Source organism: Martes martes, assembly GCF_963455335.1.
Source record: "Martes martes genome assembly, chromosome: 6".
Lineage (NCBI taxonomy): Eukaryota > Metazoa > Chordata > Mammalia > Carnivora > Mustelidae > Martes > Martes martes.
The window spans coordinates 115,936,195-115,959,691 of NC_137893.1; the positions used below are offsets into that span (position 1 = coordinate 115,936,195).

Here is a 23,497-nt window from a genome sequence, read left to right on the forward strand (position 1 = left end):
CCTCGGTGAAGGTGGTACCCCAGGAAGTAAACGAGGAAACTGGGGTGCTGGCTGAGGAAAGTCGTGGTCTCTTGTGGGGGTGGTGCCTCCTCTAGGGCCCTTTGGAGACCCTCCCCGGCCCTCCTCCCGCCGACCAGGTTGGTACCATGGCACCAAGGGCGTGTATACTGTTCTCCCCATTGTCCCCCAGATGCTCTGTGCAAGGCAGGGACCTCGGTCCTCCGCCCTTGCTGACATGTGAGGAACAGGTGATGGGGAAAGACAGATCAGCCCTCCTGGCCTGTGCCCCAAAGTCTCATTTGCCCAGCCCAGTTTCCCCCTTCCTCACTGGATAAGGAAGAGGGGGCGGAGTCCAATCAGCCCCCAGGAAAAAAACCTGTACAAAACAGTGTTGGCCTACATCAACTCTTAAATATTTAATTCCCATTTATTTAAAGTTCTGTCAGTCTGTGTACACTATTTATATTAAAAACAAAGGAAGCTGGGGCTCCTAGCAAAAATATACATTTCGATTTTGGAGATTGTGTTCAGACACTGAGAAGAGCTGTATCCTCAGCACCAGGCCTGGGTGGGAGAGGGGGTGCGTGGTGGCGGGTGGCAGGCGGGGGCAGGCACAGTATCCCTCCCTTCACAGCGCTGGCTCAAAAGGAGCAACCCCAACCCCAATCCTTGGTCAGCTGAGCGTGGGGGTGGGAGAGAGAAGAATCTTGTCAGTAGAGAATGATCCCGGGGCCTGGAAGGCAGGGACAGACAGGACTCTAACCTCAGGTCTTCCCTAACCTTTCTCAGAGACCCTCCACCAGTCCCTGACCCTTCCAGGACAGTTTCCTTCCTGGAGAAGCAGGTTGGGGGCGGGGTGGGGGCTCTCTGACTTCCTGCTCAGACACAGCATCCTAGCTGGGCTTCAGTCCCTCCCCTGAGGCCAAGTACTTCACCTGGGAGGAGGGGAAGGGCAGACCCAAGGGCCAGAGAAGTGGGACTGGGCCTGGCAAGGTCCTAAGGTCACCAGAGGCTGTGTAGGCGGAGTTCCCAGCGATTGGCTGGGCTGAGTGCAGGGAAAGGTGAGGGCAGCACGACTGTTGGGACAAACACACTGAGTGGGATCAGTTACCCAGGGCACCTCCCCGCTGAGCAGGTTCTGGGCTGGTTCAGCAGGACACCCCTGCGCAGGGCCCTCTGGCCTATCTGCCTTGGGGAAGGGAAGGGAGGGGTGCAACCAGGTAAAGTGATTCAGTGCTTGTGTGTGCTGGAGTGTTGTGTGTGCGTGCGTGGTCGGGGGTGGGGGGGAGGTGCGTGAGCTTCATCGGGGCTCCAGGTTGAGGCTGAGGCCCAGGAACTCCTGAGAAACAGGAGTCGTGGTTGGTGGCTGCTGCAGAGTGGTAGGAGAGGGGGTGCCGATGACCCCCAGGTCTGGGCTCAGAATTAAGTCCACCGCCTGCTGCCTTTTTGGCCAACCTCCGCCTCCCTTGAGGCTTGCTCCTCTTCAGTGGGGGACCCCACCTGGAGGGAAGCTTGTCTCCTTCCAGGCTGGGGGTGTCCCCTGGCGGCCAGCGCAGGGGACCATCAGTGACACTGGCCTGGCAAACTGGTGAAAAGAAGAGAGGGCGTTGCTATCAGTGTTGCTGGGGTGTGTTGCTGGAGAGGGGTTGGCTGGGTAGAGGAGGGCAGTGACAGTCTGGGGGAGGCACCCTGGCCCTCACGGCAGGGCCCCGGTGACTCGGGGTCCATTGCTGCAGTCAGCCCAGGCCCCGCATGGCTTCCCCAGGAAGCCGGGCCTAGAGAGCTTAGTGTTTCTTTGGCTGGCCCGAGTCCTTTGCTGTGCAGACAGGAGAAGGGAGGCGCCCACCCCTGCAGGGGACTGTTGGTGCAGAGGGCAGGCCCATTCCCCCCTGCTCCTGGGGAACAGGGGACGGGGTGGACAAAAGCAGAGGACCTGTTCCACGCTGCTGGTGAAGTAACACAAACTGTCTCCCAGAAAGAGAATGGGGGACAGACACGGGGATGGGGAGAGAGAGAAAGGAAGGCAGGGGAGGAAGGAAGAGGGAAACCTACAGAGAGGCAGGAAGAGAGAGTGAGGAAGAGCAAGGAAATCAGGGAAGAAAGAGGATCTGAGAGAGAGGCAGGTGAAGAAGGGGAGGCAGGGAATGCGGCGAGCAGGAGGCCGTGTGTCTGAGCGCAGGAGCAGGGGGGCCACGGTCCGGAAAAGTCCCGTGGGTGACTTATGTCCCAGCGCCGGCAGCCCGCCCCCTCAGTACATGTCCTTATAGATCTCCTGGAGCAGGGGGTGCAGCGAGGTTTCCGTCTCGGTCTTCTTGATGCGCTGCATCATCTGTGCGTGCTCGGTGACCAGCTGCCGCAGGTCGGCCATCTTCTGCAGCAGCTTGGGGAAGAGGTACTGGGCGTAGGGGTGGTTGGCCTGCAGGTGGAACTCGAGGGCACGTAAGATGGTGTCTTGTATGGCCTCCACCTGGGGCACGTTTATGAGGCCTGGCCGGTCTGTGGGGACACAGGGCAGAGGTATGGGAGGGAGTCGCGGAGGGGGCGGAGGAGCTCCCCTACCTCTGACCTGGGTGGGTGACTTGGCCCAGAGGACAGCAGACCCGCTGCCGTGACAGACCCGAGCCCTGTCCTGTCAGTGACTACTCCACAGAGAGTTCTAGTTCCTCCACCCCAGAGCCCGGCCCATCTCCTTCGCTTTTTTGGTTTTCTCTTCTGAGAAAGGGGAGTATGACCTCATGGTAAAGAGACTCACTGCCTGGGTTCAACCCCCATCCCCACCACAGACTAGCGAGGAGACTGCACTGGCCACTCCCTGCAGCCTCTCTGACTTTAGTTCCATCATCTGTAAAATGGGGTGACAGAAATGCCTTCTGCACAGGCTGCCATGAGAACCAAGTGAGTTATCATCTAGGAAAAGGAACCAGAACAGTGCCTGGCACGAAGTGAGCTCTACGGCACTGTGAGTGTGATGATGATTCTATTTATTGCACTGGGATCCAAAAAGTGGAGGCAAAATACGAAGAATCATCCCCATGAACATGTTGGCATATTTCTTCAGTCTTGTCTGCCTCCTCTCCATCGAGAAGAGGGAGCTGGTCCTCCACGCCATTGGCACCTCATGTGTCGTGCTGCCATCATCACACGGGCACTGCCCCACACTGTTTGGTTTCAGGCCCAACCCCCAGAAGGGCTGGATGTGTGGGGCAGGCCCGCCAGCCCCAGCCTCACTTACCTCCACAGAGAATGATGGCCGCAATGAAGAGAGCCAAGTCACTGTCGTCAAGTTCCAGGGCATTGAACTTGACTGCAAACTCAAACTTGGGCTCAATGATGTCACTGAAGGGCTTCCGGAGGCTCCGCAGGAACTCCCGGGTGACGAAACCAGTGCCGTTGGCCACCAGTAAGCCATCCTTGTTGACGATGGAGGCCAGCATGGCGAAGATGGCCTCGTGCACACCATACTTGAGAAGGGTCACCTGATCGTTGAGGAAGAGGTTGCTGAAGCTGGGGATGCTCTTGGCGAACTCGGTGAGCTCCCGCACAGTCTCGACCGTGGTGTACTGGCAGCGGTAGAAGACGTGCACGCTGATCTCCTTGTAGGGGGGCAGGCCGTTCACCAGCTGCTTCCACACCAGGCCCTTCTCTGCTTGCCACAATGTCTCGATGTCGTGGATCACAAAGGGCTGAAAACCAGGCCCCGTTAGAGGCCAGGCCTTGGGGGGACCCCCGCCCATGTGCTCCCCATACCCCTGGCCTCTTCCCCGAAGTGAGGGGAAGGAAGTAGCCCGGTTCTCCCAGAAGTCAGGCAGGCGGCAGGCAGGGCCTAGTGCCCGGGCAGCCAGACCGAGCAGTGACACTCACCGCCGTGTGGCTGGCCTTGCCAGTGAGGATGCCACGGGCTTTCTTTTTGGTCATGTTGAAGTTCTTCAGGTAGGCATTGTAGATGTGCTTGGAGAAGGCCTTCAGGTCAGCCACCTGTGGGTTGTGCTGATTCCCCTCGCTTGCCGTCAGCCCCGCCACCAGCTTCCTCTTCTCGGCCTCTGGCATCCGGCCAAAGCGGATGGCTGTGTGTGGGATTGGGGGTGAAGAGAAGTCATCGAGGAGCCCAGGCGGGAGCCAACACCTCCAACCTCCTTGTCTCACAACAGGTACGGAGGCCAAAAATGGAGACCCACTTTTTGAGCCCAGGACCCTCAGAAGCTCTACAACCAGCACACGGGAATATTGGGGAACCCCTCCCGAATATAAGCTCCAAGGGGAAGGGATTCTGTCTTGTTTATAGTGCCTGGCACATAAGAGCCCTAATTCAGGGAGTTGGCTGAGCCACTGTGGCTGGAAGGCAGTGTGGTGTGACAGGTGGGAAGACAGTCTCTGAGTTCCAGGAGGCAGGAAGAGGAAGGCTATTTCACCTTTATTCATAAGAAAAATGGGCTAATACTGAAATCTCACTGGATTGTCAAAACAATTAAATAAGAATATTCACACAGTAAGCACTAAAAAATTAGTTATTAGTAATGAACAGGATACAAATCTGGCTTCTCTAAGAGAAGAAGTGAGAAGAACTGAATTGGCCTTGAGATCTCCTAGGAAATCTGCTCAGCCCACCTAAGGAACAGAGCCTGGGAAGATACAGACTGGAGGGAGGGACCAAGCCCCAGACCTGCCAGACCCCACCATGGAGGAAAGGCTTCAGTTGGAGGGCTCAGGTCCTGCCACCATCTAAAAGGCAAGAAAGGGTAGCTGTGGGTGGAGGCATTTAAACAAAAAGCTCTCCCCAATCCCCCGAGGGGGGTCTGACTCAAGACAGGCAAAGTGGGGGGCAGATGGGCTCTATGCAATCCTACTGTATGGGGTCTGAAGACAATACCATAGGAGGCCCAAAGTGCAGGGCAGTCTCTGTCTCCCAGGAGTGGCCAGCCTCCAGAAAACTCCTGCCTGGCTGTCGGCAGCGGACACCTGTGGTCACTCATGGCTCCTGCCTGCCTTCACTAAGCAGCAAGGGGCCAGGGGATCCCAGGCTTTGGCAGCGGCTTTTTGCGCTGTCAGGTCATCTGAGACAGGCTTGGGGTGCTGGGAATGGTGTTTCCAATGCGACTGGAGCTGGGGTCAATTCCCAGTGAGCCTTGGGGATTGAAAGCGGGTGACCACTCTGGGCCCGGGCCCCAAAGCGGATGTGGAGCCGTCTGGGGAAGGCACTTTGGTCTTGGGATTCCTGCACATTGGGCATGGCTCTGAGGGCCTCCTCACCCCACCTCAGCAACCCCTTCCCCTCCACCGCCGGGCCTGGTTTCTGGCTGTGCTGTGCCCGGGCCAGCTCTCACCATTGTGTGACATGCCCAGGGCCACGCATTTCTGGAAGCGGCAGTACTGGCACTTGTTGCGGTTCTTCTTCTGGATCTTGCAGATTCTTTCGCACTTCTCGTACTCCAGCTTCATGCGGATCGTCCGACGGAAGAAGCCCTGGTGTGGGGGGGCGGTCACAGAAAGCTGAGAATCCTGCTCTGCACCCTGGATTCTGGGATGTCAGGGGCCCCAGTGCTGTGTGTAAATGTCAGAATTCCTGAAATTTGGAAGTTACGGGGTGGGGGGGAGTTTCTTTTGGAGGGGAGGGAGGAAGATAGAAAACGCTAAAGCCTTTGAGATATATCTATCTATATCTCTATCTATCTATCTATCTGTCTGTCTAATTCTTCATTTTAAGTGCTTCTTTGTGCGTTTGGTAACATAAAATTGTATCATGGCTAACCTGGTTTATTCGTAAATGTATCTGGTTCCAGGTATTTTCTAGGCAGTGGTTTAGTAAAATAATATGTACCATTTTGATGGGTGTGCAGTTAGGAGGATGAACCCCAAAGCACCCCTGGAGAAAGAAATGTAAATTTTCTTTTCCCTCCAAGGGGCCCTCTTGGGCCTTGAAGTGCAGGAAGCACTTGCCGTCAGCGTGATGGCTGAGCCCAAGCCCCTCGTTCTGTTCTAGAGCTATGTCTCCAGAGGGCGCCAGCAGCCAGGCAGCCCACGCAAGGGGCTGGGGTGGTGCCCAACAGGGCAGGCCGACAAGGGACCAGCCATACCCAGAGCTGAGGCCTGGAAGGAGCCCAAGGGCCTGGCTGCCTCCCGGGTGGGAATTCCACAGCAGGTACTGTGAGGGCCTGGCTTCTCCGGCCGGTCAGCTCTCCATGTAAACACAGACCCAGCTGCCAACCGCCACTCGCCGCGGGCCCTACCTTGCACCCCTCACACGCGTGAACACCATAGTGGAAGCCCGATGCCTTGTCCCCGCACACACGGCACTCCATGTTGAGGCTGCCACACGAGGCCCCGTCACAGCCCATCTGTAGCTGGTCCAGCAGGGAGGGTGGTGAGGAGCTCCGGGAAAGGTCTGCAGACACACGACACAGGGGTGCCTTCACCTTTGGCTGGGAAGGGGGCCAGTGGAGATGACCAGAGCCCACAGGGGCACAGTGGGGGTTGTGGGGGAGAGCCCACATTTCCCAAGCGGCCCTCACTCAGCTCAGACACTTAAGAGCTAAGTGCCGCAAGCAGTCAACCTTTCTGAGGGTTGGTTTCTTCATAGAGAACATGAGGCTCTTCCCCGGACCTGCCATATAGCAGGTGTTTGGGAAATGGCAGCTATCATTACCGGGGGGAAGTCAGAGCCTTCCTGGGCTGTACTGACTTCAGGGCAGGAAAGAGGGGTGCGTGTGCATGCGTGTGCATTGGGGAGGATGACTGTGTTTTGGGGGGAAGGGAGCAAGAGGAAGCAGGCAAGATCTCTTTAATTTATTTTTTAAAAGATTTTATTTATTTATTTGACAGAGAGAAATCACAAGTAGAGAGGCAGGCAGAGAGAGAGAGGAGGAAGCAGGCTCCCTGCCAAACAGAGAACCCGATGCGGGACTCGATCCCAGGACCCTGAGATCATGACCTGAGCTGAAGGCAGAGGCTTAACCCACTGAGCCACCCAGGCACCAGACAAGATCTCTTTAGACTGAACTTGAGAAGTAGCTCTCTTAGCATGAGAGGCTCCACTGTCTGGGCCCATGTGGGGTTGTACGGAATGTGTGTGAGGGAGACCAACCCTCTATCCACCTCTCCCAGGAAATTCAACTCTTGAGTGGGCTCCAGAGATGCTGTAAAGAATTTCTCAAGAAGTTCCAATCTTTTCTATTTTCTTTTAAAGATTCTTAAGTTATTTATTTGACAGAGAGAGACACAATGAGAGAGGGAAACACAAGCAGGGGGAGTAGGAGAGGGAGAAGCAGGCTTCCTGCTGAGCAGGTACCCGGATGTGGGGCTCACTCCCAGGACCCCGGGATCATGACCTGAGCCAAAGGCAGATGATTAAGCCACCCAGGTGTCCCAAGAAGCTCAAAGCCACTCTTACGAAACTTCTTGCTCAAGCAGAAAGAAGGCGGTATCAGTCACGTCAACTGGGCAGCAAACTGAATTTCCCCAGGTTTTTTTTCTATTAAGTGTATGGGACGTTTGAACCAGGTGTTATGAGTGGAAGCAAGGAAAGCACTAGACCATGGCAATAACTTCAGGGGTAGGTGCTCTCAGATGACACGGTAAGAATCTCTGGGATTCTCTTTGGAATCTCTCCCTTGGACACTCAGCAATGAGCCCGGCCCGAGCCTCGGTCTCCCGGCCCAGGGCCAGCCACATGACCCCACACGCTGCCTGTCCTGCCTCTGCCACTCTGGCTAGAATCTGCTGTTCTCTGCTCTCTTTCCTGATGACTGAGCAACCTCCTCAGGGGCGGGGGCCAAATCCCCAGACCAGAGAATCACTGGCTCAGAGCGGGCCGGCACCTCAGGGAGACTCACGCTGTGGAGCTGAGCCCAGACTGAACATTTCCCAGGCTGGTACTGTCCCCTGTCTGTCATCCAGAGAGCACCAGGGAGCCTGCTCCCTTCCCAGGCTGGTAAGGGCAGGGGCCTGAGGTGAAATGGCCTGTCCCTCCTAGGGTCTTCACTCCCAACCTTTGGTCATTCTGAGTGGTGTAACCACAGATGGGGGAGAGTGGGCTCCCTCTGTCTCCTGGGCACCATGCCCGGGAGGGCAAAGCCCCTCTGGTTTTCTGCATAGCCTTTGCCACCACACGACAGTCCGTGTGCGTTCACTCAGTGCTGGGGGCCCTCCACCAGAATGTAAGGGCCACCGGGCAGGAATGCTGCCCCCGGGTGCTGCTGTGGGACAGGGAGCAGGCATGGAGCAATGACTTTGGTGGAGTGAGTGGACTTCGAGCTCCCTGGGTTGGTCCTACGCTCGGCGCCCACTGGCTGCAGGGGCTGGGCAGTCCCTGCTGCGCCTGGAGGCAGCCTAAGAGAGGCAAGAGAACTCATGGTACGAGCTGTCGTGGGAATATGGGAAAATGAGATCATGTGTGAAAACCCTTGGTAGAGATGAGCAGGAGGGTTTCTGGCACTTCCTCCTCCAACCCATGTGGTCTGTGTGCAGGTTCACTTTGTGTCACTTCTTGTAAGCAGCTGTGTTTTTGTGGCTGACACATCTGCCTCCTCTGCTAGACGGGGGACATCTCTAATCACACTGCCTTTGGATCTCAGAGCTCACCTCCAGCAACGAGTCCTGTCCAAAACCACCAATCTCTTGGTGCCCTCCTTGCTCTCCGTCCTGGCCCCAGAGGCTGGGCAGGCATCTAGGCATTTGCAATGCACGTGGCCAAGCCACCCTCTCCCTTCATGCAGCAGATGTTTGATGAGCACCTGCTGTGTGCAGGGAAGGATCCAGACCTGCCCTCGACCAGCTGAGGCCAGAACGAGGTGAGAAAGCTGGAGTACGATGTGGCCAGCGGCAACACAGGCCAAGAGGCAGGCAGATGGTTCAGGACTTGGAAGCGCCCACCATTCAAGCAAGAGGCTATTGGGAAAGGTGACTGCTCCCCTCTCTGGGCTCAAAGATGAGATCCTTGGGAGACTTCCAAGTCGGCTTCTAGATACTCGGGAAGAGCAGGCATGAGGGTTAAGAATGTGACTGAGTTCAAACTGGTGTCTTGGGCTCAACCCCCAGCTCTGCCCTCTGGGCCTCAGTTTCCTACTCTGTAAGATGGAGATGACAGGAGCATCTACCTGAGAGCCATGGTGAAAAGCAACAGAGGTACTACAGAGAAGAGCCCTAGAACCTGAAAGTGCACGTGAACAGCAGCATGAGTTAGGACAGTGCTTGGCAGAAAGCTGCAATTCTGCACTCCCCAAGCTGTGTACCCCACACAGGCAGGGACTGTGACCTGTCCTCCTGGGTTGTACCTCCTCTCCCACAGCTTCATGGAAATTCCATGTGGCGGGGGGGCGGGGGGTGCCTGGGTGGCTCAGTGGGTTAAAGCCTCTGCCTTCGGCTCAGGTCATGATCCCAGGATCCTGGGATCGAGCCCTGCATCAGGCTCTCTGCTCAGCAGGGAGCCTGCTTCCTCCTCTCTCTCTGCCTGCCTCTCTTCCTACTTGTGATCTCTGTCTGTCCAATAAATAAATAAAATCTTTAAAAAAAAGAAAGAAAGAAATAAAGAAATTCAAGGGGGGATGTCTTATGAGGCCCAGAGAGCCCCCAGAACCAGACCTAGCCTCCTTTCATGTCCCCTGGCCTGCCACTGGCCCAGGGCTCAAGAGCACTAGGATCACTGGGAACCTCGGGAGAAGCCAAGAAGCTCCAGCCCCACCAGCCCCTGGGGCAACCTGAGCTCCAGATCTGAGGAGATGCCCGGGGCGAACATCTCAGAAGGAAGTGCTAGAAACCGGACTGTGGGGAAACAGGCCCAGGGCAAGTATCAGGTCGCTGGGCTGTGGCTGTCCTAGCCCTGGGTGGTGAGCAGACACAGGCTGCAGAACCTGAAAGCAGTTGGTGATGCTTGGAGGTGGCCGGTTAGGGGGACAGGGGCACCCCGTGCCTGTCTGGAATAAATTTTGGAGAATAAAAATAACTGCCACAGAAGGCGGAGAGAGGCAGAGGAGGTGAGGCACTGGGGTGGGCAGAAGTGTACGCACCATCCGGGGGTAGGCTCTGTGCTGGAGTGCATGTACAGTGGGGATATGGAAGTGGTGGGGGCTTGAGAGTGGGTTTTCTTTCTTTCTTTATTTTTTTATTTTTTAAGAGTTTCTTTATCTGACAGAGAGAGAGAGAAAGAGATCGAGAGAGAGAGAGAGAGAGAGAGAGAGAGTACGGATGCAGCAGAGAGGGAGGGAGAAGCAGGCTCCAAGCTGAGCAGGGAGCCGGATGTGGAGCTTGATTCCAGGACCCTGAGATCATGACCTGAGCTGAAGGCAGGTGCTTAATGACTGAGCCACCCAGGCTCCAGGAGTGGATTTTCCAAAAATAAAGGTTCTGTTTCTTCCTGGCTGACTACCTGGCTTAAGGGTTTATCCCTGAATCTGACCCAAAAGTAATGATGGCAGAATGCTCCCCATTCTATAGACCAAGTTCTGAAGGTCCCACTGCCTTGCCCATGACCTCCCGGTGTGAGACTGGGGTTCCAAGAGGCCATCCCCCTTACCAGGAGTCCCTGCCTTGCTGCCTCTCAGGTATGCTGGGTGGGGACATGGGCCATACCAGTCTGAGGGCCATCTGCCAGCACAGCGGCTCTTCCCAATCAGCCCAGCACCATCCTTCCCCTGGCTCCTCCTCAGCTCTCAGGAAATGTAGTTGCTCACCCAATGGCCATCATCTGGGCCCTGAGCCCTGCCTCTGAACTTCCACTCTAGCCACACCCTGCCTGACCCCTAAACATCTCCTCAGGGCCCACCTCTACCTCTACCCCAGGAAACGAGGGGGAAAGAACCAGCATTTATCAGGCCCCCACCAAGAGCTTGTTAGTATCATTCCATATCACCTTGGAAGATAGTGACTGATACCATTTAAAGATAAGGAAACTGAAGCTTGGTGAGGTTAAGGGACCTGGCCAAGGTCACCTGTCTAATACCTGCTGGGACTGGGACTTGAACCTAAACCTGACTTCCCAGTAAAGACTGTGTGTTTATACTAATAATCTCTTTTTTGTGAGCCTCTGTGCACCAGGCATTCTGCTGGATACTTTATACCATTAATCCCATGGGAACCTTAAAATAACCTTTCAAGGAAGGTCTTCTGACCCTTTCATAGGTGAGGTAAAGTAACATGTTGACAGTGGCATTGGCCAGATTGTTAATTTTACGTGTCACCTTGGCCAGGCCATGGTACCCATGATGACCAGTTTTTGGTCGAACACCAGTCTAGATGTTGCTGTGAAGATATTCTTTAGATGTGAGTAACACTGAAATCATTACTCTCCATAATGTAAGTAGGCCTTGGGCCAATCAGTTGAAGGCCTTATGAAAATAGACCAAGGCCTCCCTAAGAAAGACAGAATTCTGCTTCTGGACTGCCTTCAAACTCAAGCTACAGCATCAGGTGCCCTGGGGTTTCTGGTCTGCTGGCCTGTCCTGCAGAATTCAACTTGCCAGCCCTCACAGTTGTGTGAGCCAAGGCCTTAAATACACACACACACACACATACTCTCTCTCTCTTTCTCTATGTGTGCACACATCCTATTGGTAATAACCTAGAACCACCCAACCCCTGGGGCTGAGCTCGTACTATTCATTACTACTAATCAATAATTCATGACTATGACAAGCAATGAGACAGGTCACTGCTGAGGATGACACCAGGCCATTACTGGAATGTTTAGACTCAGCGTAAACACTAAGCCCAACACCCAGGGAGTGAACTATCAGTTGTACCATCTTGGACTGCAAGTTCAGCAGACACTATTGACCTTGCTTGCATCATTTCCATACGGAGGGGAGTTCTCTCACGTATCTCATCTCCATCACTGGAGGTATGCTGTTGCCAGAGTTGTGACAGTGGCCGGGAGGGTCAACACTATTTACTTCGCTGGCAGAGTCCCACAGGCAACTAGCTGCTGAAGGCAGGGCCAGTTCTGTGGGACTCTGGAGCTGGGTTATTAAGCAGCCTCCTTACTTCTGTCATCCTGTTCACTCGCACAGTGGGCTTCTCAGGGCTGGCGTGCAGTCTTGTCCTCCACTGAAAGGCCAGCCCCTGCCTGGACACCCACTGAGAGAGGAGGTGCTAAGGCCAGGAGGAAGGACACTTGGTCTTCCTCAGCCCCAGCTCCACATTAAGACCCCTGACCTCTTCCTAGGGTGTGGATGGGATGCCCATCACTGAAGCAGGAGGGGACAGCTGCCCCCACCCTTACCCAGCTGGGGGACCCTGGGCATGTGAGTTCCCTGGTTGCCGAGTGCTCATGGTGAGGCCTACCCTGCCTGCCTCTCTGTCAGGTGTTGAGCTCGGGACAGAGCTGCAGAACTTCTGAGGGGTCAGAAGGGAAGCAAACTGCGGGACCTTCCTGCAGTTTCAAGGCTCAAGGCTGTGTTCCATCCTCCTGAATTCCTGAGGGGACTCCAGAGGCCCAAGTCATAGACTCATGGGCAGGGTAGAGAACCTCACCCGGCCAGCTCTTGAGGTGGGCAGACTTCGAAGGTAGAGGCTGGGACTGGAGAAGTGAAGGCACCAGCAAAACCTATTGCTGATGGTCACAGACTTGAGATCCCTGCCCTGGTTTGTGTGATTCCAGACACAGGATGAGGCTGTGTCCCCAGGGCCCCTCACCTGCTGGCCTTTTTTGGGAAACAAAATTACTTTACTTTTTAAAGAAAAGTGATGCGTTTGCTTCTTAAACGGTGAGAGTACCGCAGACTTGAGAAGAACACGTAATGGCGCGCACCACCGTGTGACCCAGCCTCTCCACCACGATCCTACTCCTCTAAGTTAACGGCACAGCCCTTTGCATGTACACTCTCCTAGTGCCTTCCATGATACTTAAAGATTTTTAAGCAATGGGATCCCCCATTTGGCAGGAGCTCTTTCTCCCGCTGGTAGATTCAGACCCGCCCAGTCCTTGTTAATGACTACACAGCATTCCACAGTCGGTTTTTCCCACAGTTTACATAACTGATTCCCCACAGATGGGCTCTTGCCCATTTGTTGCTTCTCTGAGCAGCGCTGCAGTGAGTGTGGAAATCTCTGTGCGCTCCCAGCGAGTATTTACATGGGATACGTTCCTAGGACGGGGGACTGCAGGGTCAAAGGAATGAAAGAAGTGTTCGCTTGCATAGCCAAGCTGCCCTTCCACCCTGGGTGACTGGAGGGCCATGTCTTCCACCTCTGGCCACAAGAGTCCTCTCTGTTAATCTGACAGGCTAAATGACATCTCATCTTGAAGATATCTTCTTTGATGAGTAGATTGAAAAAACACTTTATTTTCTGGCCATCTGTATTTGTCCAACCGTGAACTGCCTGTTTCTGTTTTTCTGTTGTTTGTCTTGTAGAATTTGCAGGAACTTTTCCTATACGATGGCTTTAACACATAATGATTGTGTTAAACCCCCTCCTGTTTCAATTATTGAACAGGGAAGTCTTTCTAGCTCTACTTCATCGATTTATTGGTAAATGGAATCCATTAAAAATCACATCACATATAGCACCATAAGGGGGAGGGTTGGGCAAATTTTTTCCCAGACAGCAACCTGTGTGCCCTAAATCCCACCGATAAAGCTCCCCGAGAAGCCATCACCATGTCCACCTTGCTCTATCTGTGTACCCAGGCCCTGTGCTCTGGTCCGCCATTAACAGCAGTATCATGTGGGGATAGAGTCCCCACAAGGGGTGTAGGGAAACTCCAGGACATTACTGTGCAGGTAACTTCTGTAGGCCTGGCCCCAGATGTGGGGACAGAGTGGGCCGGGCCAGGTGGTAAGGCCACCAAGTCCATGGCCTTCTCTTCCCTCTTCACTCTTCCTCAGTGACAGACCTTGCTCATTCTTAGCCTCTGGTGTCTCTCTGCTGCCTAACCCTCCCTGCCCATCTCAATTTCAGAATAGTACATGTTATGAGCACTGAGTGACTGATCACCAGTCAGCCATTCCTCTTCTGGGAAAGGCTCTAAATTCATCCCAGTGACCAGCCAACACACAGTTTACTGTGGGGGTGGGGGAGACTTTCTCTTGAGTCCTGAAATCACAACCAGCCCACTTGTGTTATTCCTGGATATGCGGGCAGGATCAGAGGGATGGGATCATGGCCCTTCCCTTACCATACCCACCACGTGCCCTGAAGAGGAAGCAGCTCAGCAAAATCCAGGAACTTGTTTTACAGGTTCAAAGTAGTACGGCTCCAGGATCTGGGCCTTTCTTAACTACAGGCCAGCCAGGAACCTGCTCACCTCAGCAGCCCTGCCCTACCTTAACTCTGACACAGCCCTCCAGAGACCATCCTGTGGGGTGGGCCTGCTCCTCTGCCCTCAATCGCCACCTGTGGCTGGGATCTCCTGCAGCTGAAACCCGCGGCCAGATCGGGATGTCCCCTGCCGGAAGTGCATCCTCTCGTGACCTGAGTTCCCCAAGAGGGTAAGGGAGCAAGACTCAGCTGAATGTGCTGGCACTTAGGTGGAGAGAGAAGAAGAGAAGCTGGGGAAGGGGCAGCATCAGCAGCAGGGAAAACCAGAGGCCAAGGAGTGGATTCTGGGTGCCCCTGAAGGTGGATATAACACGATGATGATGAAGATGGGGAGAGAATAGCACACGCATGGTCCCAGGGAACTGACAAGTGCGATAAGAGAACCTAAAAACTGGCTCGCTGCACAAAAGTAACCTTAATTACAGTCATTCAGATGGGCCGCTTAGCACTTACTCCTAATTACAGGGCTGCTCCATGATGTGTGTCATTAGCACCAGATCAATGGAGCTGGGTGCTGCGACTGTTTGTTACGATCACAGGTACAGCTGATCTTCCCAGCGTGGGTTAATGCAGACTGGCTCTGGGTCCCCTGGGCGGCAGCAGGGGAATCATACAGATGACGACATGCATCCCAAATGCTAACTCACTGAATTCTCATGAAAGCCCCTGTCCACATCCCCTACAAGCTGTCGGTTTCACAGAAAGAAGAAGTGCACTGGCCTGAAGTCCTGCTGCCAAGAAGCACCAGCACAGAGCTGTGAACCCTGGCTGCCCGGCTCTGCCCCTCTGGGCCCCATGATGCTGTCTGCAGAGGGCAGGGCTCCTGCTCGGCCCACTCGGCGTCCTCTGCCCTATGATCCCTGTTGCCCCCTCCTCACCTGTATAGCTGCTGGAAGGAAGAGAGCGCTCTGGTCCTCCATTGAGTTCTGGGGCTCCTTCTGCCTCTGCCACTTCCTTTTTCTCCTCCTCTTCCCGGATCTCAGGGGCTTCCCCCGGCAGCTGCTCCATGGCTGATTTCCCCTCGGCGCCACGCCTGCAGGCCCGCTCATAGCTCTGGCATCATCTGGATCTGAACGCAGAGGGACCTCTACAGGGCAGCTGCCATCAGCCTGGGCCAAGGGGCAGACAGGAAGAGGGTGAGAGGGTGAGGGAGGAGGGCATGCGAGAGGGCTACCCTTACAGGGGGGCAGTATGGAGGGGGATCCCCTGCTCTGCTCCTTCACGGCAGGCACGCCTCCTCCCTGTAGCTCTAGCCCACGGGCTCCGCTCCTTGTACCCCGTGTCCCTTCTCCTCCTGCCCTCCGTCCACTTGGTTCCCGAGGCAGGTCTGGGGGGTTCGGAGCAGTCTCCACGAACCAGACAGGGTGACACACCCCTGCACCCTCTTTCCCTCCTCGGCCCCATCCTGCTCTTTGTGCTAGATCAGAATGACTTCAGGGGCTTTTTCCAACTCTGCAGTCCTCCTCAAGATCCTGACACCCATCATGCCTCCTAACCCCCGTCCTTCCCCTCCAGCACTCAGGCTCTCCTATGCCACAAGTTGGTTTTTTTTTTTTTTTTTAAGATTTTATTTATTTGACACAGATCTCAAGTAGGCAGAGCAGCAGGCAGAGAGAGAGGGGGAAGCAGGCTCCCTAGTGAGCAGAGAGCCCGATGCGGGGCTCGATCCCAGGACCCTGAGATCATGACCTGAGCAGAAGGCAGAGGCTTAACCCACTGAGCCACGCAGGCACCCCACATGCCACAAGCTTTGAAGGGAGTAAGTCCTATCCTTCCTGTGTTTGGGTGTGGGTGTGGGTGTGGGGGGGAAGAAAAAAGACCAGAGGCTCTGTTGGGTGCTGGGCTTGCAGCTGGCAGATTTGCAACTAGACCCTCAGCAACGCAGCCAGCAGGTAAGGGGCCAGGCGCTCTGTCCAGGAATCTTTCCGAGGTGGGGTCCTGGGTGGGGACTCCTGCATGGAGGAGGCAGTTCCGACCCTCCGCAAGTGACATATTGCCCACAAATGCCACAATCGCGTCAGTGGTGGTAAGACCATGAGGTGTTGTGGGGGGGTGGGGGAGTTGTCCTGGCAGGGACCAGCAGGGAGACGCCTTGAGAGTGGGGTGGACTTTGACCAGAGATGGCATGGAACTTGTGTTGAGAAAAGCATGAGAAAAGACTCAGAGGCAGCACAGCGGGGAGCAGTGAGGATCCCAGTGGCCACAGAGCGAGCCCTGTGGGAGTGAGGATTTGGAGGGATGGCTGGGAAGGTGGGCTGCGTCCAGGCACGCATGAGCGACTGACTCTATCCCAAGGCAGTGCAGGCTGTGGGAGGACTGAGAGCATTAAAGACCTGCTTTAGGGAAATCTAAGCATCTGTGGGCTTTCTAGATGTGCCACAGGCAGCTTGAGCTCAACCTATCCAAACAGAACCCACCATCTCCCCTCAAACCCACCCTTCCTCTGGTAATCCCTACTTTAGTGATCTGCATTGCCCATCTACCCACTTAGCAAACCCAGAAGTCAGGGGTCAACGGAGACTCTTCCCTCTCCCACGCTGTTCCACACTTGCACACTTGGCCGGACACTGCAACTACTGGGGAGTTTTTCAAAATAGGAATGTCTGGGCTTGTCCCCAGAGATTCTCATCAAATGGTCTGGGGATGCTGCCCGGGCACTTGGGATCTTTGTTTTTAATTCTCCTGGTGATTGTCATGTGCAGCCAAGCTTGAGAACCACTGCTCCATAGCAAGGCTGCTTCCAGCGGACAGTAAATCTTCCCTCTCCCAGCAATCCTTTCCAGGAGGCTCTCATTTCCCCTTGTTTGGATGGACAACAACCTCTTCTAGTTTGTCCGTGAAAGGCAGTTTGGAAATTTGGCCCTAGAGTCTAAGAGCTGGGAAATTGGGAATGTGGAGATGTGCCGGGCATCCTCATTGATCTGATTGATGGTCATGGGAAGGGATTCAGTTCACCAAAGGAAAAACAATGTGTCAAGGGAGGTCAGGGGCATAGGCACCAGAGCCAACAGAGCACTGGCCAGGTGCAGGACAGACATGGGACAACCAGACAATTTGGAGTCATGGGAAGGGCTGTTTCACAGGGGCAGGCTCAACCATGTCAAAAGCTGCAGAGTACGGGGCGCCTGGGTGGCTCAGTGGGTTAAAGCCTCTGCCTTCGGCTCAGGTCACAATCCCAGGGTCCTGGGATCGAGCCCCGCATCGGGCTCTCTGCTCAGCAGGGAGCCTGCTTCCTCCCTTCTCTCTCTGCCTGCCTTTCTGCCTACTTGTGATCTGTCTGTCAAATAAATAAATAAAATCTTTGGAAAAAAAAAAAAAAGCTGCAGAGTTGAAGGCTGATAAACTGACACATGACCCCTGGGTTCAGTGACCACCAGGTCATCAGTGACCTTGTGAGGCAAGTTTCAGTCAAGTGGTTGGGATGGAAACTGGGACTCTGGAGAGTAAGTGGGAGGGAGGGAGGCAGTATGGTGAATGGAGACTCGGTTTTTGGTAAATATGTCAAGGAAATAAATGTACTGGCTCGAGAAAGTGGCAAAGTCAGGAAGAAGTTTTTTGGACTAGAGGAGACTCGAGTAAGCCATGGGCAGAGGAGAGGTCTGCAGAGAAAGACCATCTGAAGATTCAAGGCCGGGGAAGCTGGGACAGAATGACTGATGGGAGGGGACTAATTCAAGGGCACAGGAGAAAGAATATACAAAGAAGTATCATGGCAACTGGGGAGGAGGTTGTTAAAGCTCATACTGGATGGGATGGCCTCAGTCTTTTAGTTAATAAAGTGGGAGGGAAAGTTGTCCACTGAGAGTAAAAGATGGGACTTGCAGAAAGCAAAGAGGCTGGGTGGAGGCACTTTGGCAAACACGACACAGAATTAGTTGGAGAAGAATAAAAAGAAGTATAACAAAGCCACGATAATTAAAACAGTGTCACACTGGCACACGAATAGATAATCAATGAAAGACAATACAGAGTCCATAAATAGATGCTAACACGTACGGAACGTTAACATGTTATAAAGACAGTACATCACATCAAAGAGAACAAGTGGGTTCTCCAATAAATGGTAATGGGACAACAGAGCAGCCATCTGGAAAAATTAAGATGGATCCCTACCTCAAATCTTCTATCAAGATGAGGTCCCAGTAAATAAAAAATTTTTTTTTAAGTTAAAACAAAAATATAGGGGTTCCTGGGTGGCTCAGGGGGTTAAGCCTCTGCCTTCAGCTCGAGTCATGATCTCAGGGTCCTGGAATGGAGCCCCACATCTGGCTCTCTGCTCAGCGGGAAGCCTGCTTCCCCCTCTCTCTCTGCCTGCCTCTCTGCCTACTTGTGATCTCTATCTGTCAAATAAATAAATAAAATCTTAAAAAAAAAACAACCCACCCAAAACATATGCATTATTGGACACCTCGCTCACTCAGTCCATGGAGCACGGAACTCTAGATCTCAGGATCATGGGTTCAAGCCCCATGTTGGGCACAGAAAATACTTTAAAAAATTATATATATGTACAAATACACACACACACACATATAAACTTTCAAAATGGTAGAAAAAATCATAACAAAAAAAGATAATAAACTGGGAAAAATATCTGCAACTCTCATCAAGGGGCTAATTTCTTCATTTCCTATAAACAAGAGGCCAGCAAACTCACAGATAAATGGGCCTGAGATATGAAACATGTATACAGAAAAGGTACCCATTTGAAAAGCTGCTGAGCATCACTCATAAAAAAAAGAAATACATAATACTCAAATACACTTTTTAAGATCAGATTAAAACAAATGCTAACATGTTGCTAAACACGTGGGTAAACATAATCTCACACAGCCCTGATGGAGAGGTAGGCTGGCATGACCTCCGAAGAGGGTAACTTGATTACATTTATCTAAATTAAAGGTGCACATTCCCTATGACCCAGAAATGCCACTTCTGGGTTTTATGCTACAGCTGTGTTTCCACTTTAGCAAAATAATAGAACTTTCCGTTAGTACACAGTTATCCATTACAGTACTATTGGACTAGTAAGAGGCAAGGGACACACCAAATGTCTATAATCAGGGGGCTTAGTAAACAAATTAGGACATGGGGACAGGAATTCCATGCAGCCACAAACAAGAATCATGATGTTTATGGACCAGAATGGAAGTATCTTCATACCTTCATCCATATATTAAAAAGGGAATAGAGCGGGGCGCCTGGGTGGCTCAGTGGGTTAAAGCCTCTGCCTTCGGCTCAGGTCATGATCCCAGGGTCCTGGGATCGAGCCCCGCATCGGGCTCTCTGCTCAGCAGAGAGCCTGCTTCCCCCTCTCTCTGCATGCCTCTCTGCCTCCTTGTGATCTGTCTGTCAAATAAATAAATAAATAAAATCTTAAAAAAAAAAAGGGAATAGAGGAACTTGCAGAAGAAATTGAAGAGCTACACCTCATGCAAAAAAGATAAACCAAAGTTTGTGTTTGCTTGCGTATGTGTGAGTGTGTGTAAGGCAGGAAGGCTCCAGAAAAACTAGGAATGCTGGTCGCTTCTGGGTCGCTAGCGGGAGAGAGCTTTTTTCACAGTACCTTTTGTGCCTTTTAAACTCTGAACTACAGGCATGTTATCTGTTCTGAAAAGTATTTAAACTGGAATAAAGAGGCAAAACCTACAAATGATAATGTGGAAGAGGAGAGGGAGACAGCTGGAGGTGCTTGGGCAAATACAGATGGATAAATGTCTGAGGTAACCACTACGATACCATAAATAGCATGTGTGGTTGCCAAATTACTACAGTAGAACAGGAAAACTTAGAAGTCATGTAAAACTCTAGCTTTCTGACTGCGAAAGTCTCACAGATGGGACACTATGGAGACACAGAAAATGTGACGTAAGGTAGATTGGATCCTAGAACAGAAAGAGGGCAGTGGTGGCAGAACTGGTAGGATTGAATAAAATCCTCTTAGTTTGTAGCACTGAAGCCATGTTCATTTCTTAGTTTGGGTAAGTGTCTGGCATTTTTGTACGATATTCACATTAGGGGAAGCTGGATGAAGGGCACATGGGAACTCTGTGCGATCTCTGTGAGATTTCTGTAACTCTCCGGTTTTTTCAAAATAGAATTTTTTTTTTAAAGCTTAAAAACTCCTGGCTTTCTGGCTTCTCTTGAAAATTGGGCAGACCTGGCCACTGGGTGCCCGCATGGCACCAACACCACCCTGGGAGCTGAGCAGTGGCCTCCCCTTTATCTGGACAGGTGCTAGCCACTGACATCCACGGTTCCGGCTATTTCCTGCGGGGTCACTTCCTTGGCTGCTTTGCTCATGCCCACTGTGTGAGGTGTCCCCTCCTGCAGGAATCTGAGTCTAGTTAGCATAAATCAGTTCCTCAAGGATCAATCACTGGTCATCAAAATTAGACCCAGAGCACGGCGGTTCCCTGCCATGTGGCTCTGATTACAAGGGGCAGCCTTCTCGTTGTTTGCCCAACGCCATTCCCCCTTCTTCCTTACTGAGGCCCAATTTTTTGGATCAGGCACGCGCTTAGTCAAACACTCCATTTCCCAAGCTCCCCTGCAGCTACTGTGTTCACGTGAGACTATGCTGACCAATACATAAACAGAAATCTACTGGGAGTGCCTTCTGTTCAAAAGAGACCAACGTCTACCTTTCCCTTTCCCCGCCTGGGCTTAGGAATACTGGCTCTGGAGCTGGAGCAGCAGCAGACAGGTTAAGAGGGTGGGCCGGGAGGAGAGAAGGGGTCCCGAGCTGCTGCTCCCCTAGCCCTGGAATGCCTGTCTCCGGACTCCCTGCTGCGGGAGACAAGGAAACACCCGTTTCACAAGCCCTGTTTGCCAGATTTCAGCTGCAGGCACAATCTAACGGAAACAATGCGGTATCAGACACTGAGCTAAAGAGGGGAATGGACTCCTGGGAGGGGGCTGGCGCCAACAATGGGAAAAGGACCTTGGTCATGATCACCGAGAGCAGTCAGTGGAGATGGTGGCATGTAGTAAACGCTCCAAAAACATCAGTAATTCTCTGAGTAACAAGGACCAGGGACACTGATTTGTCCTGCTCCACAGGACTGAAGAGGGGGCAGCATGCTAACAGAAGAAGGCTCAGATGTGACTCCCACAAGCTGCAAGCACAGTGGAGGCGATGACCACAGGGTAAGTGGCGTGAGGCTGAGAACAGACTGTTTCTGGCTCTGCGAAGCTTGGCTGTCAGTGGACACGGGGAAATGCACACCAGACTGTGGTGATGAGAACTGGGGAGGAAGGACATGAAGATTTGGGGTCCCCCTTAGCAGCTGGAAACACGAGGGAAAACTACAACACGGCCTCATATAGATAACTTGACAAAACCTTTTCTCGCTCATTCCCTCACACTCTCTGATCCTCTGAGTGACTCTGGGGAGATGGGACAGAGTTCACGGTCAGTCCTGAGTCCTGGAAGGGCGGGGTGGGAGCTGACTGAGCACCCACTACACGTCATGTCTGGTGCATGGAAAAGAGGCTCTGCTCCATTCTCCCCAGCTCTCGCAGCCGAGCCTTGTGAGTTCCCCTGTGGAGGGAAGTGACAGAAAGCTCAGGCTTGCAGAGCCTGTCTCCTGGAGAACATGCCAAGGATAAAGCAGAAGACCACAGGGTCTCAGACATCACGGGGTCTGAGCCTGGCCAGGCTTCCGAAGAACCGTGGGCAGTGGACCACCTCACATGCCTCTGATACCTTCAGCCTCAGCTTCTGCTTCTGCCACCCACAGAAGGTTATTTCACGTGACCAGGGGAACTGTTATCAGTTTCAGGGGGTGCAAATGGATGCCTCTTGAAACAGATGTGGATCTGGGCTCTGGCTAGAGTTCTGGATTTGGGGCCAGGGGCCCTGGATTCCAGGCGGATGCTCCTCCCCTCACTGGAGCTGTCCCTTCTGGCTGTGACCAGCAGGAGGGGGAGGGGAACAGCAGTCTGGTTGTTCTAAAACCCACGCACATCCCTTGGGCTGTTTCATATTTAGATGGAACCGCTGTGCTGTAGCCCATCCTTGCTTTTTGCCAGAAACCACATTTTCACACAGCCCCGGCTGTTCCATTTACAGCTGAGGTCTGCCCATCTGTCCGCAGCCAAGGCCGCCCCCCTGCCACTGCTGTTCTCAGCTTGCCTGGTCAGGGGTTACTCTGATCCCAGGGCCCTCTCCTGACCCTACCAGGCCCAGGCCCACAGGCTGGCCATTTCGCAGGGGGCTGCCACCCCACTACCACTATTTCTACAGTGGACCTTATTCCCCTTCCTTTCTGCAGCCCTAGCACTGAAGTAGCACACGCAGGCGCCAGGTCTAACTTTGGTGTGGCTGGGAAGCCCAGGGTATTCCTGCTGCCACCCCCCATTACTGGGCCAGAGCCAGAAACCCCTGATTGTGTCCCAGGGTCAGCCCACTTACAAGGTTGGTGCTGTCATCAGACAGGACAAGGGTCCTGAAGCCAGAATGAGGAGGTGCTGTTCTGCCGCCCTCAGACACAAAATGGAGTCTCTGGCGGGAGAATTTCTTGTAAAACAAATGCCCTCCCACCCTGATTCTGGCACGTACACATGTGTGTTGTTTGTATTCATGCTCACACAAGCCAGCAGTGCAAGCAAACCCAGTGCTCCCACTCTGGTACCCACTTTTTTTTTTTTTTTTTTTTTTTTTTTTTTTAAGATTAGTTATTTGAGAGAGAGAGTGTGTGTGTGAGCCGGGGGAGGGGTGGGGGGAGAGGGTGAGATTCTCAAGCAGACTTCATGCTGAGCATGGTGCCTAACGTGGGGCTAGATCCCATGAGCGAGATCATGACCTGAGCCGAAACCAAGAGTTGGATGCCTAATTAACCGAGCTACCCCTCCAATACCCACTCTCTTCCTCCAAGAAGAATGCCAGGCCTTCTGGGAGGGAAGGCAAGGGGGAGACGCACACTCCATCCACTTGCCATCAGGCAGGTTTAGTTCAGGGGCAGAGGTAATTAGGAGCTTAGCCCAAATGACCCAGAGCTGTACAGAGGCCTGGTCTGGCGTCCAAGCAACAAAGCCGCCTGGGGCCCTAATACATCCCTCAAGGTCTAGACATCCTCAGGAGGCAGAGCGCCCCTGCCACCCACCAGCAGGCTGCCTGCTCGGACTGGGGTCAGGCAGGGTGCTGGAGCCCCACTCATCTCTCAGAGCTGTGGTGCAGCTTGACAGGCTTCTCCCTGCACCAGAGCCCAAGTTGGGTCACAGCTCTAAGCCTCCAGCTCACCACCTC

General features: G+C 53.4%; 1 protein-coding gene across 1 annotated transcript in view; it reads right to left on the minus strand.

Annotated features, from left to right (window-relative positions):
- Positions 1-400: 400 nt before the first annotated feature.
- PPARD (peroxisome proliferator activated receptor delta) overlaps positions 401-23,497 on the minus strand; it is an 82,091-nt gene continuing 58,994 nt past the window's right edge. Inside the window, exons 3-8 of the mRNA XM_080806580.1 lie at positions 15,126-15,356; positions 6,225-6,379; positions 5,322-5,460; positions 3,862-4,064; positions 3,233-3,683; positions 401-2,496 (exon numbers count right to left, since the gene is read on the minus strand). Of these exons, the coding sequence (XP_080662706.1) occupies positions 2,249-2,496; positions 3,233-3,683; positions 3,862-4,064; positions 5,322-5,460; positions 6,225-6,379; positions 15,126-15,255 (1,326 nt within the window). The 5' untranslated portion in view covers positions 15,256-15,356 and the 3' untranslated portion in view covers positions 401-2,248. The remainder of the gene's footprint in view (positions 2,497-3,232; positions 3,684-3,861; positions 4,065-5,321; positions 5,461-6,224; positions 6,380-15,125; positions 15,357-23,497) is intronic.